This window comes from Saimiri boliviensis, chromosome 3 (genome assembly GCF_048565385.1).
Source record: "Saimiri boliviensis isolate mSaiBol1 chromosome 3, mSaiBol1.pri, whole genome shotgun sequence".
Lineage (NCBI taxonomy): Eukaryota > Metazoa > Chordata > Mammalia > Primates > Cebidae > Saimiri > Saimiri boliviensis.
In genome coordinates this window covers 22,820,248-22,840,948 of record NC_133451.1, presented here as the reverse complement: position 1 = coordinate 22,840,948, position 20,701 = coordinate 22,820,248, and the positions used below count along the sequence as shown (strand labels likewise).

At 38.4% G+C, this 20,701-nt stretch overlaps 1 protein-coding gene across 7 annotated transcripts in view; it reads left to right on the top strand.

The window, feature by feature from the left end:
- The window catches only part of PPARGC1A (PPARG coactivator 1 alpha), a 698,725-nt gene that overhangs the window by 648,240 nt on the left and 29,784 nt on the right, over window positions 1-20,701 (top strand). For all 7 annotated transcript variants that reach the window (XM_074395957.1, XM_039468365.2, XM_074395956.1 and 4 more), the window contains 5 exons: window positions 1,765-1,959; window positions 3,961-4,083; window positions 4,952-5,156; window positions 9,590-9,635; window positions 9,745-9,818. In XM_074395957.1, coding sequence (XP_074252058.1) covers window positions 1,765-1,959; window positions 3,961-4,083; window positions 4,952-5,156; window positions 9,590-9,635; window positions 9,745-9,818 — 643 coding nt within the window. The remainder of the gene's footprint in view (window positions 1-1,764; window positions 1,960-3,960; window positions 4,084-4,951; window positions 5,157-9,589; window positions 9,636-9,744; window positions 9,819-20,701) is intronic.

Genomic DNA, 20,701 nt, shown 5'->3' with positions numbered 1-20,701 from the left:
AGAGGCATGTGTTATGCAAATTAAAACTGCCAATTAAAGACCCCTGTGAGTCTAAATGGCTCTTCTTGGCCTCTTGAATCCAAAAGGAGTCCATAGTTTTACCCCTGGAAAGAGGCTTCATCAGGAATTAAGGAAAACAATTTTTGTGTGAAAATAGAATGTATACGTGATAAAGGCCTGCCTAATTTCTCTAGTAATACAATTTGATTTTCTGATTAGCTGTCTTATTCTGTGATTCTTGTAATTTTGTCAGGTCAATTAACTGGAGTTCAGTGCTAGAGAAAAAGGAAGTGTGGGCACTGCTGGCTTCATTAGATGTCAGCAGCTTAGGTGCATTTTGTAATAAAATCTGTGTGGGATAATTTAGCCCATATTGTTAATGTCATAGCATACAGAACTTTAAAGAGAAGACTTTGGAAGGAGGTCAGATTGGACAAACAATGTGAAGTGCTAAAAGAAGGAAAAGAAAATGGTCCGGAAGATATTGTTGGCAATAAATGCAGATCAATGAATTATTTAGCAAGTAATCATTGATTAGCTATGCCATATTCCCAGTGCTGGTACTGGTTGTCCATGTGCATAGAATATAACACATTGCCTTGTTAACAAGGTATGTGTTTGGAAGTCCTTGAAGCATTTTTACAGAGTACTGAAATAAATACTGTATTTTATAATGAATTGTTTACAGGTTCTTCTCTCCCATGGTAGGGTTATTGGAGGGGCAGGCTTTTGTCTTGTTTCTCTTTGTATCTCCCGCATTTCACATGTTCCTGCCACAGAGTAGATGTTCAAAAATGTTTATTGAGTGAATGGTTGAAGATAAGCTTTCTAAGAGTGTGTTGGTGAGAATGAATTGAAAACAAGGTAGAGTATATTTGCTGGAGCCTCTATTAGAAATAATAGTGCACTGGAATAGTACCCCAGCCACAAGAAATAAATGCATTTAAGAAATATTACAAAGAAAGACTTTACTCAGTGACTGATCAGAGAAAGAAGAGTCAAAGTGGGTCCAGAGTCTGAGTCTGAAGAATCGTTACCCAAACTAAAGAAGTTGAAAGACATAGCAGTTTTGTTGTGAAAGGTTCAGAGTTTGGGTTTTTGGGATGAGGGAGCTATTATGAAGTAGAAATGTCCAGTAGGCAGTTTGAGATTTATGACTGAAGTTGGGAGAGATGTCAGGGAGCAAAATAAATAAGTGATTTTGGAGTATTCAGTGATGAGATTATAATTGAAACCATGAAAGTCTATAGTTGCTCTCGGTATAGCTCCACTTTCTGGTGTCGTTCAAATAGAGAGCTGTCTAGACAGTTTGGGAGGTATGCTGTATAGGAGATTCAAGCACTGTATCTGAAAATGACATAGATGATGGTTAAAATTCTCTCAAGCTCCAAGATTCTCTAAATCTTTTCTTTTAGTCAGGGAAAGAAAACATGAGCAAGTGGAAAACACTTCTGTGACCAAGAAGAGTCATATACAGCAGTTTTAGCACTGACATAATAAATTGCTAAATTGGGCAGCTCAACCATCAGAGATTAGTGTAGTAGAAGTATTCATTAATTGTGTCATTTGGACCAAAACATGAATTTGGAGTTTGAGAAAGACATGATCTTTGTGTTCTGGAATGGGCATTCTAGATTTCACATATGGTTCACTCATTTGGTCAAACATGTTGATAAGTAGTGTTACCTGTCTCCAAGTGTCAACTCCCATCTTCTGTTTTTTTTTTTTTTTTTTTTTTTTTTTTTTTTTTTTCTGTTTCTGCAGAAGATAGATGAAGAGAATGAGGCAAACTTGCTAGCAGTCCTCACAGAGACACTGGACAGTCTCCCTGTGGATGAAGACGGATTGCCCTCATTTGATGCGCTGACAGATGGAGACGTGACCACTGACAATGAGGCTAGTCCTTCCTCCATGCCTGACGGCACCCCTCCACCCCAGGAGGCAGAAGAGCCGTCTCTAGTAAGAACCCTTCCTACTGTTTAGCAGGAATTGGAGTTGCCTCTGGCTACCCGCTGCATGGGTATGATGTAGTCACAATAAGGTTTGGATTTTTAATTTAGAATGATGCCAAAGCAATCCCCAAGCACACTCAGAATTGCAAATTGTGTGATTCTCTGTTTAAAAGTGTTGATAATACATTTTTTTTCACGTAGTCTTATTGCAGTGTTTTAAACTATCTTTTGCTGTTATGTGTGTGTGTGTATTTTTCTATCTTAGTATTATTTATGTTCATGATGAAAACTTAGAAAATGTAGACAACGAAAAAGAAAAGATTAAAAATTTCACCTGTGATTTCAAAAGACATCTCATATAAAAATGATTGCAATAAACTTTTTGAGATATATCATGAACATATTGGTAAAAATTTAAATATATGCATATTTTTTAATGGTTGCAGAGTATTTTATTGTAGGGAAATGTTCTAATTTATTTTGCAATCTTTTATGGGTGGATATTTAGTTTTTTCTTCTATTTTTCACTATTTTGAATTGTATAATAATTGACATATTTGCATTTTTATTCTTATGCATAGAATCCTAGAATTAGAATTGCTAGATCAAGGAATATGCAATATTTTAAGACTTTGGATCCATATTTTTTATGAAGATTGAAAACCTATAACACATTTGCCACCCAAGTTACTTAGATTTATGGTAGGCAATGAAGACTGAATTTGTTGGCAATGAAGAGAGAATTTTCTTTTCAATGCAGTGCTTGACCAGAGTTTTATTAGTTCTGAGACACAGTTTACCTTCTCATCTATGTTAGCCATTTGTCATTTGCTATAAATCTGCTATAAGGGCATGCTGTGTAAATTATAGAATGCCATTGTCCTTCAGACTCTAATAGTGTGCTTTGGCATGCCATTTAGAAGTTGTTTCTCTCGTGTCACTCAGTTTTTAAATGTTAAAAATACTCTATGCAAATATATGAAGGCCCTACTAAGAGTCCATTGGATTTTGAGGTTTCTGATATAGAGAATATCTCATAAGTAATTGTTATTGGTTCTCCAATTTCTCCATTTGTTAGTATCATTGGCTTTTCTCCCTAGTACCCTGATTTCTAGTACCCTAGTACCATTGATATCAGATTGTTTTCATCTATTTAATTTGTTCATTTGGGAGAAGTAGTTGATTCAGAGACATACTATATGTCAAGACAGGAAAGTCCTTGAGGGTCATCCAGTGAAATGAAGAAATAGAGGTCAGGAGACAGTAAATGCTTTGCCTGTGTCAGAACTCACATCTGATCTACAGCCCAGGACTCTACTTACAAATCTTTATTTCTTTTCTAAAGTCAGTGATAATCATTCTTTACTCCAGACATTCTTTGAATCAGTAATTTCACATGCTAGGTTATGAAACATGGTTCAAAACATCACAAAATCTTTTATTTTTTGCCACTTGATTTATTTGGGGTTTTTTTAAAAGCAAATGTGTATCTATTCTACCCCGCCCCCTGTCTCCCCACTCACCATACTCCACTCCCAGGTCTTCATTTAATAAGGCAGCTTTTCTCACCTAGTAGTGATTTGGAAATTGTTTTAGAAAGGTATTTTTTGCTTTATTTTTTCAAAAAATATGTAGATAACAGCAACTCCAATTTATTCAGTAACCCCTTATAGCTGGAAATTTTGTGATTTTCCTTCTATTTTTCACTATTATTACTTGTATAATAATTGGCATATTTGCATATTTGTTCTTATGCATACAATTCTAGAAATTGAATTGGAGGAAAAGGAAATATTTTCATAGTTGGTAGTGTAATGCCAAACTTTTTTCTACTCTTTAAATATCCTATTTCCTTTAGCACTATTGCGCTGAGGTGTGACATAAATAAAATGATTGAATTAACTTTTATTATTATAATAAATTACATTTAAAATTTCAATAACTTATTCCAATGCTTTAAAGATGCATAACTTTTCTTGCTTTTCCCTTCCCCTGATAATGTTTCTAGCTTAAGAAGCTCTTACTGGCACCGGCCAACACTCAGCTAAGTTATAATGAATGCAGTGGTCTCAGTACCCAGAACCATGCAAATCACAATCACAGGATCAGAACAAACCCTGCAATTGTTAAGGTACAAATGTAAATTTTTTAATACATGGGGAAAGTACTAAAGGATTTTGGCTTAAAGCTGTAAAACAAATGATAAGTTTGTAACTATTAATTCAGCTGGGACCCCAGTGCTGCCTCATCATGGCGAAACAGATTATGAATGGGATTCCATAAGCAGCCCTTGAGCTACTTTAAACTAGGCAGAGTTCATTTACGCATTGTCTTCGAGTGTTTGGAATCGAAGTGCCATGGTCTGTTAGTTCTTGCCCACTTTATTGTTACCTGCAGCATTGTGGGCTATGGTAAAATTTGCTGATAAGCTGGTATTATCTATGAATAGCTTTAAGATGCGGGATTGCTGTTTTGCTAGCTGTCTAACCTGAGAACGATTGCTTTGGAATCACCACAAAACATCTATCTCTGCCATTAATTGGATGGAATGTTGGCAGTTCCATAATTCGGCTAGCCGGCTGTATTAAACAATGTTTGTCTTGCCATTCACTGTGAGTGAAAACGGGGCATTAAGGGGTACTTAAGAGAGTTGTGAGTACTGGGCGTCAGCAATCAGTGGCAAATTAAGGTTTAAACCAGCTTATTTTTTTTTTTTTTTTATTCACAGTAAAGGCGCTATAGGGTCTTGTTAGTTACATGTTGCTGAGTAGGAACATTGAAATGTAGGAGAAATAAAATAAAAAGCTGCATAAATGTCATTTAGGAATTTTAAATGTAATTTTCTTTCCTTGTTCTGCAAACAATTATTCACAGCTCATAGATCTAGTGCACTTAGACTGAACACTTCATTGAAAAATCCCATCTCTTCAGAAAACCTATATCCATTCTGATAAGGTTCAGTTCACTAATTTTAGCTTTCTTTATGCCTTGTTTTTAAGACTGAGAATTCATGGAGCAATAAAGCGAAGAGTATTTGTCAACAGCAAAAGCCACAAAGACGTCCCTGCTCGGAGCTCCTCAAATATCTGACCACAAACGATGACCCTCCTCACACCAAATCCACAGAGAACAGAAACAGCAGCAGAGACAAATGCACCTCCAAAAAGAAGTCCCACACACAATCGCAGTCACAACATTTACAAGGTAGGCTGGGAACCAAAACGAGCTGTTGGTGAGGGCACGGGAAGCAGAGAAAGCACACACAAGGTCTGAGAACACACCAACTTCCTGCTTCCATCCCAGCTGTGTCAATCTGTGGAAGAGAATTCAGCACTAATTATAGAGTCAGGAAAGAAATCTTTCTTTGGACACAGGTTAAACATATTCTATTCAGCTGGTAGGCAGTCTCATTCACAAGCACCAAAAGACTCCCAAAATGTTAGCCAGGTAGGGAGGAATTGCAACATCACATGAGGTTCATATGAATCTCTGAATTGCTGAGATAATTGAGGTTATGAACAAGCTGGGCTAACCAATTTATTATAGAGCTTTTGTTTTTTTCCCTTCCAGTAATGGAAAAAATGAGGCATCGGTGATTTGTTGTATATACCTTAAGAAGTAGTAAATAGTATTTATGCAGCCTCTCTTGATTACTAAGTACATTTTTTTCTAATTCTTCTTCTCTCTTCTCCTCCTCCTCCTTTCTTCTTTCTCCTTCTCCTCCTTTACTTCCTCCTCCTCCCCTTTCTCTTCTTGTTCCTCTTCCCCTTCTTCTTCTCCTTCTTCTCCTCCTTCAACCAATTGCTACATTCAGATTTTATGTTTTAGACAAAGATTTGAAAATTCCTGATTGTTTTCTTTCTATTTAAGAAATTGCCTAGATTAAACAAAATATTTGGTTGATTTTTATTATCGCCATATATTGCTAGAGAAGGCTGATGTTTCTGAGGCAGATCCTGGTGATTTGGGGGAAACCTCTCTTGGCAGAGATACAATTTTCTCTCTTTTTGACTGTGCCTTCTCAAAACGTTGCAGTCTTAGAAGCCCAAAGACAGCTTGACAGTAGCAGTTGATTTACAACTGCCAGCTTCTACTTTTACCTTGTGGTAGAAGTAGGCATATTATAACATACCAATTAGAAACATACATCTCTTTTTTGTTGACTTTTATTTTCCCAACTTTTCCTTTTAACTGCAGAGTGGTAGCCAGTGATTTCTGCTTTGAACCATGATTAATTCATATAGGTATGCTGTTATTGCTGTTGGTTTAATATGCTTTTTCTCCCAGTGTTTTGAATTTTTTTCCCTCTTCTCTACCTTGATATTAGCCCAGGATGTTCAGGAGCTTTCTTTTAATATTTTTAATTGGCTTTCCATTAGGTTTTCCCTGGTAGATGTCTTTTTTATTTTTTTGAGATGGAGTTTCACTCGTTATCCAGGCTGGAGTGCAATGGGGCAATCTCGACTCACCGCAACCTCCGCCTCCTGGGTTCAGGCAATTCTCCTGCCTCAGCCTCCTGAGTAGCTGGGATTACAGGCACGCACCACCATGCCCGGCTAATTTTTTTTTTTTTTTTTTTTTTTTTTTTTTTTTTTTTTTTTTTTTTTTTAGTAGAGACGGGGTTTCACCATGTTGACCAGGATGGTCTTAATCTCTTGACCTCGTGATCCACCTGCCTCAGCCTCCCAACTTTGGTAGATATCTTAAATCCACTGCCCATCACTTTCTGTCAGTTTAGGAAAATCTATTTAGCAGAATGGACCAAATTCTCTTTGCTCCAGTTGGATCTTCCTCGTAAGCACTACAACAGTTTTACCTGGAGCAGAACCACTGTGCCATAGGCCTCGGTGGTGGTGAAGGCCCCAGGTGAGGGAAAGCGGATGAGCTTACTCTAGTGAGTGAACAAATGAATTCACTGGGCTACTCCTCACCCTGTCCTGGTCATGCATAGATTTTCAGGGTCCAAATTTAAAGTCTTTGTAATATGTGACTCAGCCTGGCAGCACAGGTTTTAAAACTTTTTTTTCTAATTTTTTTTTCTTTTAGTATGACAATGAAGAATTAAATAGGCCTTTGGAGGAAATTTTCTTTAGATGAGGCTTGCTGTATATGGTATATATCTGTGGCAAGACACAAAAGGCTCATCCAAGAACAAAGCCTGTTGACAAAAAAAAGCAAACAAACAAAACAGACAAAATCCTTTAATTATGAAAGGCCTAAAAGAAATGAAACATGGCTGACAAGTAAGAACTAATAAATGCTCAACTTCAGTGATTATTTGAATCATTATTCAATAACAAAATGTAGGATTACAAGATCGGGAGTTTGAGACCAACCTGGCCAACATGGTGAAACCCTGTTTCTACTAAAAATAAAAAAAATTAGCCGGGTGTGGTGGTGTGTACCTGTAATCCCAGCTACTCGGAAGGCTGAGGCAGGAGAATCGCTTGAACTCAGGAAGGCAGAGGTTGCAGTGAGCCGAGATCACACCATTGCACTTCAGCCTGGGTGATAGAACAGAGTCTGTCTCAAAAAAAAAAAAATCAAAATGTGGAAAATACGTAAACAATTAGAGATAACTAGGAGGATCGATTGAAATTACCTTTCTTACGGTGTTGTAATTTTTTCTCACTGAACTTCGTGTATGCTTTCCATAAAACATTTTGGTGTCAGGTTCTTTTCATTTCCTTAGGATAATTGTCTAGCCATGGTTTACTCACGCATTTCATCCAAATACCATGAGCTGCATGAAAAAGATGCATTCCTATCTTCAAGTATTCTACTAGTCTCTGGTCTACCAGTCACTGGAACAGTGTGGATTAAACTCTCAGTAAACCAGATCAATATGCCTCTAATGGTAGCATTTGAGAGTCTGGGTTTATTCAGGTTTATCAGATTCTGCATGGGGTTTGCGGACTGTCCCCTTCCTATGGCTCTCATTTCCTGCTTGCCTTTGGTCTCATTAACTATGACTTGCTAATTCCTCCCCTTTCATTGACTTTGCCCTTACCTGAACCCAACAATCACAATTTTGGGAGCCTCTGAGCATTTCAAATAGCCTGTCCTACCTCTTGAAAACTGGAATTTCAGTGACTGATTTTTAATGTACATGTATTGTGTCACATAGCACATAGTTAATACCTTTATATTTTCTATAGAACTTCTATGAATTATCTTAATTACTAGTTGAGCACTATAAAGGTTAGCAGAGTTTATTTATAAATGAATTCTTTTTGAAAGACTGATTATATTAGACACACTCAAAAACTAATGTAAAATCAGCTTATTTATCTGCATATATGAAAAACTGAATCAATCAACATAACTAATTTGTTGATGACATCATGAGCTTCATATTTCTGGATGTACATTGGAAAGATGATATACCATTCAATTGTGTAAATCTAAATCTATAAGTTAAATGTTTACATATTTATCCAAGTAAACTGTCTAATTTCAGGCCAATTTGGACATGAATAATATTTTCACATTTCAAAAAAATTTAATTGTTTGGGTTGATTAATTTACTTTAAAATCTGCTGAATGCAATTTCTTTTGACGATAGGAGAAAGGCAACAGCATCTTGGCCAATTCTGTGAGTAACAATTTTATGGCCCTGAAAATAACACTTAGTATCATTAGGTCTCAGTTACTTCAACCATAAGATAGGAAACTTTATTCTAAAGTCCTTTTTGGTTTTGATGCTATGATTTCCATTATGTAAATAACTACCACTTGACCTTTTGAAAGTAATTATTTTAATAAGAAAAATTGACATAAACGTACATATACATAAGCATATGCTTATAGATAAGCATAGATATACATAATACATGAATGTATATCCCAAGTATGTCTCTCATCATATTTTCCCCTCCTTCTGTTCAAAATACAAGAGTGCCATGGAGAAGCAATTGAAATTTTGGGGTGAGAAGATTTTTACTCCACTCTTCATTATTGGGAAAGGCCTCCTGTAGGAAATAAGACTCAAGAAAGCACAAAAGGAAGTTGTTAGCATCATTGCAAGTCTACACACCTTTCACCTGATAAACATGGTATCTTACTTTAGCTGCCTATCAGATTTGGGGACCTGAACCCCTTTTAAACTATCTGAGTCAATGCCCGCAATTTGCCATCATCCCTCAATTAATTTTCAGTGAGTGGAATAGTTACTGCATGAGCTTTGGCCTCATAGAAATAACCTATTATCAGGGCTAGATATGAAATTATACATTTTAGGAGTAAAATCAACTGAATATTCATAACGTTCTGTCGCCTTGTAGTTACTCTGCTGTTTTCTTGTCTAAACAAACCGTGTACTGTATTCCAAATTAAAACAGGAAACATTGTTTCTCTCTGATGGTATGATGCAAATTTTGTATCCTTAACAGGGATGGTTCATTTTTGGAAAAATTCTGTTTTCATATGTGTTTTCAAATGGTAGTTTACTGATGCAAATGCTGTTTGGAATTTGTTTTAGCATAATGGACTTTGTCTGACTTTGATCCAATATTCAGGCATTTCTTAGTTTAGTTTTTCAGTTTTCTGGTTGTTTTTCCAACTTGACTGTTGTAAAAAGAAAAGAAATCTAAAAGACACTCAATATTACATAATTAGTTTCTTTTTTTTCTCTTTAGCCAAACCAACAACTTTATCTCTTCCTCTGACCCCAGAGTCACCAAAGTAAGTATTAAAAAATGTAACCATTTTCAGAAAGGGAAGGGGGTTCTAATACATTTGGCTACAGCAACTCCATTTCAGTTTGTTTTTATAAATGTGCCATATCTTCCAGTGACCCCAAGGGTTCCCCATTTGAGAACAAGACTATTGAACGCACCTTAAGTGTGGAACTCTCTGGAACTGCAGGTAAGCCTCATATTTCACTTGGAACTTGTGTGTGTGTGTGTGTGTGTGTGTGTGTGTGTGTGTGTATAATAAGGGGTAATAGAGTGCACTCTCTCTATGATTAATAAAATTAACAAAGAATACAAAATTGGGGAAGAAGTTATCTGTAAATATTTCCAGTTGCTTATTAAAAAAAAAAACTAATAAAAAAGACTGAAGTGCTTTAAAAACTTGGACGAACTGAAGAGCTCTTAGGCAAACTTCTGAGCTGGTTGCAAATGGTGCTTTTGCACTAAGTGCTTTAAGTTTAAGTACTTGAACCCCACCAGAAAGTGAATCATGGGATGTCTAAACAAGAAATTCCTTGGCTCTGGCCATTGCTGATAAGGTTAAGGGAACAGTACATTAAACAAGATGCTTTCAACCAGAACTATGGTGCCTACATGCACCGTGGTCATTGTTGCTAAGTTTAATTTCACACTTTGAGTTTGCTAAATTACCTTCTTATGAAAGGTCTAATGCATGATTGCATGACTTGGTCAAGCAGTAGAGTAGTTAATTTCATGCTATGTATATATATGTGTGTGTTTGTATATATTTATATTTATTATATATATATTTATATATATTTATTTTATATATATACACACATATATAGCATATGAGTGGGCAGACTAACACATGTACATATATACATATCTTTTTTTTTTTTTTTTTTTTTTTCTTTTTTTTTTTTTTATTGCATTTTAGGTTTTGGGGTACATGTGATGAACATGCAAGATTGTTGCATAGGTACACACATGGCAGTGTGCTTTGCTGCCTTCCATCCCCTCACCTGTATCTGTCATTTCTCCCCATGCTATCTCTTCCCACCTCCCCACCCCCCCGCCCCTCCCCCATTTCCCCCCAACAGACCCCAGTGTGTAGTGCTCCCCTCCCTGTGTCCATGTGTTCTCATTGTTCAACACCCGCCTATGAGCGAGAATATACGGTGTTTGATTTTCTGCTCTTGTGTCAGTTTGCTGAGAATGATGGTTTCCAGGTTCATCCATGTCCCTATAAAGGACGTGAACTCATCGTTTTTGATGGCTGCATAATATTCCATGGTGTATATGTACCACATTTTCCCTATCCAGTCTATCATCGTTGGGCATTTGGGTTGGTTCCAGGTCTTTGCTATTGTAAACAGTGCTGCAATGAACATTCGTGTGCATGTGTCCTTGTAGTAGAATGATTTATAATCCTTTGGATATATACCCAGTAATGGGATTGCTGGGTCAAATGGGATTTCTATTTTTAGGTCCTTGAGGAATCGCCACACTGTCTTCCACAATGGTTGAATTAATTTACATTCCCACCAACAGTGTAAAAGTGTTCCTATTTCTCCACATCCTCTCCAGCATCTGTTGTTTCCCGATTTTTTAATGATCGCCATTCTAACTGGTGTGAGATGGTATCTCAATGTGGTTTTGATTTGCATTTCTCTGATGACCAGTGATGATGAGCATTTTTTCATATGTTTGTTGGCCTCCTGTATGTCTTCTTTTGTAAAGTATCTGTTCATATCCTTTGCCCATTTTTGAATGGGCTTGTTTGTTTTTTTCTTGTAGATCTGCTTTAGTTCTTTGTAAATTCTGGATATCAGCCCCTTGTCAGATGGGTAGACTGCAAAAATTTTTTCCCATTCTGTTGGTTGCCGATTCACTCTGCTGACTGTTTCTTTTGCCGTGCAGAAGCTGTGGAGTTTGATTAGGTCCCATTTGTCTATTTTGGCTTTTGTTGCCATTGCTTTTGGCGTTTTGGTCATGAAGTCCTTGCCTACACCTATGTCCTGAATGGTTTTGCCTAGATTTTCTTCTAAGGTTTTTATGGTATTAGGTCTGATGTTTAAGTCTTTAATCCATCTGGAGTTAATTTTGGTGTAAGGTGTCAGGAAGGGGTCCTGTTTCTGCTTTCTGCACATGGCTAGCCAGTTTTCCCAACACCATTTATTAAACAGGGAGTCCTTTCCCCATTGCTTGTTTTTGTCAGGTTTGTCGAAGATCAGATGGTTGTGGGTATGTTGTATTTCCTGTGAGGCCTCTGTTCTGTTCCATTGGTCTATATCTCTGTTTTGGTACCAGTACCATGCTGTTTTGATTACTGTAGCCTTGTAGTATAGTTTGAAGTCCGGTAGTGTGATGCCTCCCGCTTTGTTCTTTTTGCTTAGAATTGACTTGGCTATGCGGGCTCTCTTTTGGTTCCATATGAAGTTTAAGGTGTTTTTTTCCAGTTCTGTGAAGAAGGTCATTGGTAGCTTGATGGGAATAGCGTTGAATCTGTAAATTACTTTGGGCAGTATGGCCATTTTCACGATGTTGATTCTTCCTAACCATGAACATGGAATGTTTCTCCATCTGTTTGTATCCTCTCTTATTTCGTTGAGCAATGGCTTGTAGTTCTCCTTGAAGAGGTCCTTTACGTTCCTTGTTAGTTGTATTCCTAGGTACTTTATTCTCTTTGTAGCAATTGTGAATGGCAGTTCGTTCTTGATTTGGCTCTCTTGAAGTCTATTACTGGTGTATAGGAATGCTTGTGATTTTTGCACGTTGATTTTGTATCCTGAGACTTTGCTGAAGTTGTTTATCAGTTTCAGGAGATTTTGGGCTGAGATGATGGGGTCTTCCAGATATACAATCATGTCATCTGCAAATAGAGACAATTTGATTTCCTCCTTTCCAATTTGGATACCCTTTATTTCTTTTTCTTGCCTGATTGCTCTGGCTAGAACTTCCAGTACTATATTGAATAGGAGTGGTGAGAGAGGGCATCCTTGTCTAGTGCCAGATTTCAAAGGGAATGCTTCCAGTTTTTGCCCATTCAGTATGATATTGGCTGTTGGTTTGTCGTAAATAGCTTTTATTGTTTTGAGATACGTTCCGTCAATACCTAGTTTATTGAGGGTTTTTAGCATAAAGGGTTGTTGAATTTTGTCAAAAGCCTTCTCTGCATCAATCGAGATAATCATGTGGTTTTTGTCTTTGGTTCTGTTTATGTGGTGAATTACGTTTATGGACTTGCGTATGTTGAACCAGCCTTGCATCCCCGGGATGAATCCTACTTGATCATGGTGGATGAGCTTTTTGATATGCTGTTGCAATCGGTTTGCCAGTATTTTATTGAAGATTTTTGCATCTATGTTCATCATGGATATTGGCCTGAAATTTTCTTTTCTTGTTGAGTCTCTGCCGGGTTTTGGTATCAGGATGATGTTTGTCTCGTAAAATGATTTGGGAAGGATTCCCTCTTTTTGGATTGTCTGGAATAGTTTCAGAAGGAATGGTATCAGCTCCTCCTTGTATGTCTGGTAGAATTCAGCTGTGAACCCATCTGGACCTGGGCTTTTTTTGGGTGGTAGGCTCTTTATTGCTGCCTCGACTTCAGACCATGTTATTGGTCTATTCAGGGTTTCGGCTTCTTCCAGGTTTAGGCTTGGGAGGTTGCAGGTGTCCAGGAATTTATCCATTTCTTCCAGGTTTACTAGTTTATGTGCACAGAGTTGTTTGTAATAATCTCTGATGATGGTTTGGATTTCTGTGGAATCTGTGGTGATATCCCCTTTATCGTTTTTTATTGCATCAATTTGGTTATTCTCTCTTTTCTTTTTTATTAATCTGGCTAGTGGTCTGTCTATTTTGTTGATCTTTTCAAAAAACCAGCTCCTGGATTTATTGATTTTTTGAAGAGTTTTTTGTGTCTCTATTTCCTTCAGTTCTGCTCTGATCTTAGTTATTTCCTGTCTTCTGCTAGGTTTTGAGTTTTTTTGATCTTGCTCCTCTAGCTCTTTCAATTTGGATGATAGGGTGTCAATTTTAGATCTCTCCTTTCTTCTCATGTGGGCACTCATTGCTATATATTTTCCTCTAGAGACTGCTTTAAATGTGTCCCAGAGATTCTGGTATGTTGTGTCTTCGTTCTCATTGGTTTCGAAGAACATCTTTATTTCTGCCTTCATTTCATTGTTTATCCAGTCAACATTCAAGAGCAAGTTGTTCAGTTTCCATGAAGCTGTGCGGTTCTGAGTTAGTTTCTGCATTCTGAGTTCTAACTCGATTGCACTGTGGTCTGAGAGACTGTTTGTTATGATTTCTGTTCTTTTGCATTTGCTGAGGAGTGATTTATTGCCAATTATGTGGTCAATTTTAGAGTAGGTGTGATGTGGTGCTGAGAAGAATGTATATTCTGTGGATTTGGGGTGGAGAGTTCTGTAAATGTCTATTAGGTTTGCTCGTTCCAGGTCTGTGTTCAGGTCCTGGATATCCTTGTTGATTTTCTGTCTGGTTGATCTGTCTAATATTGACAATGGGGTGTTAAAGTCTCCCACTATTATTGTGTGGGAGTCTAAGTCTCTTTGTAAGTCATGAAGAACTTGCCTTATGTATCTGGGTGCTCCTGTATTGGGTGCATATATATTTAGGATCGTTAGCTCTTCTTGTTGCAGTGATCCTTTTACCATTATGTAATGTCCTTCTTTGTCTCTTTTGATCTTTGTTGCTTTAAAGTCTATTTTATCAGAGATGAGAATTGCAACTCCTGCCTTTTTTTGCTCTCCGTTTGCTTGGTAGATCTTCCTCCATCCCTTTATTTTGAGCCTTTGTGTATCCTTGCATGTAAGATGGGTTTCCTGGATACAGCACACTGATGGGTTTTGGCTTTTTATCCAATTTGCCAGTCTGTGTCTTTTGATTGGGGCATTTAGTCCATTGACATTTAGGGATAGTATTGTTATGTGTGAATTTGATGCTGTCATTTTGATGCTACCTGGCTGTTTTGTTGGTTAGTTGATGCAGATTCTTGATTGTGTTGCTGCTTTTTTACCATTTGGTGTGTTTTTGGAGTGGCTGGTACTGGTTGTTCCTTTATATGTGTAGAGCCTCTTTCAGGAGTTCTTGTAGAGCAGGTTTGGTGGTGATGAAATCTCTGAGTGCTTGCTTGTTCACAAAGGATTTTATTTTTCCTTCACTTATGAAGCTGAGTTTGGCTGGATAGGAGATTCTGGGTTGAAAGTTCTTTTCTTTAAGGATGTTGAATATTGGCCCCCAGTCTCTTCTGGCTTGTAGGGTTTCTGCTGAGAGATCTGCTGTGAGTCTAATGGGCTTCCCTTTGTGGGTAACCCGACCTTTCTCTCTGGCTGCCCTTAGAATTTTCTCTTTCATTTCAACCCTGGTGAATCTGACGATTATGTGCCTTGGGGTTGCTCTTCTTGAGGAATATCTCTGTGGTGTTCTCTGTATTTCCTGGATTTGAATATTGGTCTGCCTTGCTAGGTTGGGGAAGTTTTCCTGGATAATATCCTGAAGAGTATTTTCCAGCTTGGATTCATTCTCTTCATCACATTCAGGTACACCTATCAGACGTAGATTAGGTCTTTTCACATAGTCCCACATTTCTTGAAGATTTTGTTCATTCCTTTTTGCGCTTTTTTCTCTGTTTTTGCCTTCTCTTTTTATTTCATTGAGTTGGTCTTCGACCTCTGATATCCTTTCTTCTGCTTGGTCAATTCGGCTGTTGAAGCTTGTGCATGCTTCACGAAGTTCTCGTGTTGCGTTTTTCAGCTCCATCAATTCACTTATTCTCCTCTCTATGCTGTCCATTCTCGTCAGCAGTTCGTCCAATCTTTTTTCAAGGTTCCTATTTTCTTTGCGATGGGTTAGAACATGTTCTTTTAGCTCATTGTAGTTTCTTACTACCCATCTTCTGAAGTCTGATTCTGTCATTTCATCACCCTCCTTCTCCATCCGGTCTGGTTCCCTTGCTGGTGAGGAGTTGTGATCACTTTTAGGAGGAGAGGTGTTCTGGTTTCGGGAGTTTTCATCCTTTTTACGCTGGTTTCTACCCATTTTTGTGGGTTTATCCACCTGTTGTCTGTCTCTGTCCCAGGGAGTTGGAGCTTTATGAGTTTCCGTTGCACTACTGCCTTTTTTGATTTTTTTTTTTTTTTTTCAGGTCGGACCAGCCCAGCTAGCAGCACGCCTAGCCTCTGCCTGCCCGCAGGGGCTTTGCTGAGCTGCTGTGGGCTCCGCCCAGCTGCCCTGAGCTCTTCCCTGTAGTCCTTTTTATATGGGCGTAGTTAGAACTGTCTGGGCAATGGTGGCCCCGCCTCTGTTATGGTGGACTCTCTCTGTTGTGGCAGGTTGCCTTGGCAACGGCGGGTTGCCTCGGCAACGGCAGCCTGCCTCCGTAGCGGTGGAGAGTCTCAGTAATGGCGGAAGCCCCTCCCCCACGGAGCCGGACTGTCCCGGTTCAGCTGTGCTTGGTTTGAAGGGCTCAACCCAGAGGGTTTCCAATTACTGTTTTTGTTTTCGTTGTTGTTGGGGGTGGAGGGGTGGGACCAACCGAGCCTGATCACCTGGCTCCCTGACTCATAGTCTTTTCTTTTAAGTTGAACGACCCCGCGTTCCGGTCGCTTGTTGAAAAGGCGCCGGGATCTCCCGTGCTGCGACTCACGGAGTCGGCTCGAACCGCGGCGCCGGCTCCTGGCGGATTTTTTGCCTAGGAATCTCCTGGCCTGACTCGCTATTTCAGATGAATGGGCTATTCTGCCGTCTCAAGGCTCTGCTCGCCAGCTAAGAGGGCTCCCAGACCAGTGGCTTTTTTACGGAGAACGGCAGCAACAGGGAGTGGTCACAGCAGCCGCGCGGGCGGAATCAGCCCCGCGGGGGCCAAAACAGCCGCACCGGCTGGGACTGCGACGCTGGCGACCCCTCTGCCTGGGTATCTCCTGGTCTGTGGGCAATAAGAGTTCGTCTGGAAATGCGGCGTCCACTCACCCTCTGCACTTTCACTGGGAGCTGAAGTCCTGAGCTGTTCTTAGGCGGCCATCTTGAAAGTCTCTCCCATATATACATATCTTTATAGGCATGCACACATAGACACAAAAATATTTACTTATAAGCATATGCTTAGCATCAGTTCTAAAATACATACATAGCACTATTTCTTAAATACATTATAACTTACATATATGTTTAGAAGTAGCTTTTGTGTATATATGTGCAGCAGAGGCCTTATCTGAGTGGTGAAAACCAACAATTGGTGGGTTTATTTAAAAAATTGATTCAAGCATATACTGTTTTATTTTACCTTTGCTTAAAACATAAAAATATACAAATATTACATTTTTTGGTAGAAGACAGAGATCTTTACCCTGAGCTTATATTTGCTGTTTGGGGATCCATCTGTTCATCTTTCTTGTACAAACCACACTAATGCATTTCTATATTATACATATCGTAGATGGTAGCCACTTTTTATTGCTTGCTCCTTGAAGGAAAAGATTAAAGACATGGATATAGTAGTCTGAATTCTTCTAGATTTTTGTAATTTTTTCCAATCTTTTCTAATACCATCCATCCATAACTAATTTGTACTTCATTCAACAATGATTTTTTTTGAGTCTTTTTACAGGAATATTTTTTCACACTCACATTTCATTCATTTACAGAAGATTTTACCATCTTACCTAATTTCAGTCACCAGTACAATGCACATTAACTATATAGTCTACTGGAGTAATAAGACATATTGATAAGTAGAATGAAAGCAAATATTATTTGTTGGATATGTTCTGCCACCTTCTAATAATGGTAGACCCAAAAGGCAGTTTTTAGTTTGTTGAGTGTGATTGTAATAGCTGTACAGATATAAATTGGGGAAGCTGAGGTAAAGCCCATTTGCATTACATAAGAGGAGGGATTTCGAGCTTTGGAAAGCAAGGGGATGAGGACTCAAAAGATGCTGAATGAGGCTAGAAGGTGAAGTTTGGAAACTGCCTGGAGAACAATGTAAAGAGGAGTTTGAGGGAGACTTTTTTTGTCTCTAGAGATATTTTGGATTTTAAATGCAGCACAACATATAATGTCTACAATTGTCATCTCTTCTAAAAATCAGCAAACTTGGTTGCTTAGTAGTGTTTGAAGATTGTGACAAACACTAATTGTACCTAGAAAGAATCACAAAGGGAGAAAAATAGTTATCAGAGGGGAAAAAACTGTAGTACAGCTTCAGGTTTAAAAACAATGATTGTGCAAAATATTTTTTTTAAATGATTAAGGCAGTTAAAGGACTGAGAGAAATATTTAGGCAATAATCTCATTCTAATGAATGACAGAGGTGATCCATGGAAAGGAATGTGGAGGAAATTGAGCTCTCCATAGACTAACCTGACTTAGAGAGCCTTCAGGGGAAACAAAAAAATGCACAGATTTTGAAGCATGGGTTTGGAGTGGAGAGAAAATGATGAAGCAGAGGCATGAAGGCAGGAAACCAAAGGGATGCTCAGATGACAATGGATTTGGCAAGGACCGTGAAATCAGTAAGGAGCTACAGAATGACACAGATACTTTCCCTCCTGGATCTTTTGATTGCTAAGACTCTTTTACATCCTTGATCTTTTCCATATCTTGGTTTCCTCAATTTTAAAGTCATCTTCATAACTACTGATAAATTATTGTGTAATCAAAAGACTAAAATATAGGTTGAAAAATGAAATTGCCAGTATGCAATCATTTTTGACACACAAAAATGAAATTTCATGTGCTTTGATCTGAATTAAAACAGTTTATAAGCAGCAAAGCTCCAATTAAGAGTAATATATCATGATTTTAAAGAGCAGAAGGCATAGTTTGGTGAAGTTTACACAACCTTAGTTTGGATGTTGGACAAACCTAAATTTAAATTCTGAATGCATTCCCATCTAGTGTGTGGTCTTGGCCCATTTACTTAAACTCTGAAAGATCAGGATTCTTATACATGATATGAACATGATAATAGTATCTACACCTCACTGGGATAGTGTGAGGATTAAGTGATAGAAAACATGAACCCCTTTTTTATATAAGTGCTCGATAATATTTGACATTTAATTAACTAATTCTGAGTTAACTTCATTTGCAGTGGTCACTGTACCTTGCTTCTTATCTTTCCAATTTTTGCCTGTCTTCACCTCTTCCCTTTTATTGCCCTTGCTGTGTATCCTCTTTGGCAATTTCATATATGAAGTTATTTATTCTTTTACTGTGCCTGTCCCCCACTATTTTCCCATCAAATTGAGCAAATACTGCTTTTCGTGTAGGTATAGAATTTATCAAATGAAGATAGAAAACTCACTTATTTGATATTCTCTCAGCAGAAGCTACTTGCATTACTACAATTTCTGGCAATTAGGCACTCCCTAGATAGGCACTTTACCTACAGTATCTTCCTTACTTTCTTCCCATTTCATTGTGGGGGAAAGATTTGTATATTGACACCAGCTATTTGATGGATTCTGAGTTCAAAGCAGGTCTGCCTGAATAGAAATTACGTCTCTTTCCTGAAGTCTGAACTTTAAAAATAGTAATTGACATATGTTATGTTAAATAGGCTTCACTGCACTTGCCAAGTGTCATTGATTGGTACTGTCTGCCAGGAGCATTGCATTGAGAAGGATTCTAAGGCCAAGTCTGTGCTCAGGGGGATGTCATGATCAATTAGTGATGTCTGTCATAGGTGCAGCAGGTGGGTGGAAAGAGTGGAAACAGCATTCATGTTGGTAATTTGTTGATCCTTGGTTTACAGACTTAATTGCTTTGGTTGCAGCAGCAGAAGTGACCCAAGCTTTGGCACAGGCCTTCTGGTGTCTTCTTTTTCTTTACTCTCACAAATTATAGTGAAATTTTCCAAATGTTTAAGTGGAAATGTAAAGAGTCAACAAAATTCTAAGACCTCCAGAATAATGCCTCTGCCCCATCTGCAGTGTCTTTGGGAAACAGGAGGGATGTGATAGGAAGTTTGCTTTATTAGGTATTGCCAGCTGGTCTGACTTCTTTGTGATTGTCCTAAACTAGCTCATTTTGGCTGATAAAAAAAAACTCTTCTCTTTTACAGGTGTAAAAACTAATTTGATTTCAAAATAGCTGTTAGTAAAGCAAGATGAGAGAAAAGAGAATGCTCTTTTGGCAGAAGGCATTTAAATCTATTGCTTATGGAGATTTTCAGAGTGCTACACTTTTTTGTTTCTGAAATGGGAATGGCAAAGCAATGTCAGCTCAACAAGGTGACGGTTTTAACGACAGACATGAGGGAATTTGGGTAGAGACCAATGTGATCCCCAAATTTTATTTATATATAGAGAGAGCTTTTATTTGTTATTACTGTAAACATTGTAACAGTAGTAGAACTATTTTATGAATGATTACAAAAATGAGAAAGCAGGCCGGGCGCAGCAGTTCAGGACTGTAATCCCAGCACTTTGGGAGGCCGAGGCAGGTGGATCACCTGATGTCAGGAGTTTGAAACCAGCCTGGCCAATGTGGTGAAACCCCATCTCCACAAAAAATACAGAAAAAAAAGCCAAGTTTGGTTGCAGGCACCTGTAATCCCAACTTCCCTGAGGCTGAGGTAGGAGAATAGCTTGAACCTGGGAGGCGGAGATGGCAGTGAACTGAGATTGTGCTAGTGCACTCCAGCCTGGGCAACAGAGCAAGACTCAATCTCAAAAAAGAAAAAGAAAAAAAAAATAAGAAAATGAGAAAGCAAGCCGGGCGCGGTGGCTCAAGCCTGTAATCCCAGCACTTTGGGAGGCTGAGACGGGTGGATCATGAGGTCAGGAGATCGAGACCATCCTGGTCAACACGGTGAAACCCCGTCTCTACTTAAAATACAAAAAATTAGCTGGGCATGGTGGCGCGTGCCTGTAATCCCAGCTACTCAGGAGGGTGAGGCAGGAGAATTGCCTGAACCCAGGAGGCGGAGGTTGTGGTGAGCCGACATTGCGCCATTGCACTCCAGCCTGGGTAACAAGAGCAAAACTCCATCTCAAAAAAAAAAAAAAAAAAAAAAAAAAATGAGAAAGCAAAATAAGTAATCAGATGTCTTATCCTAAA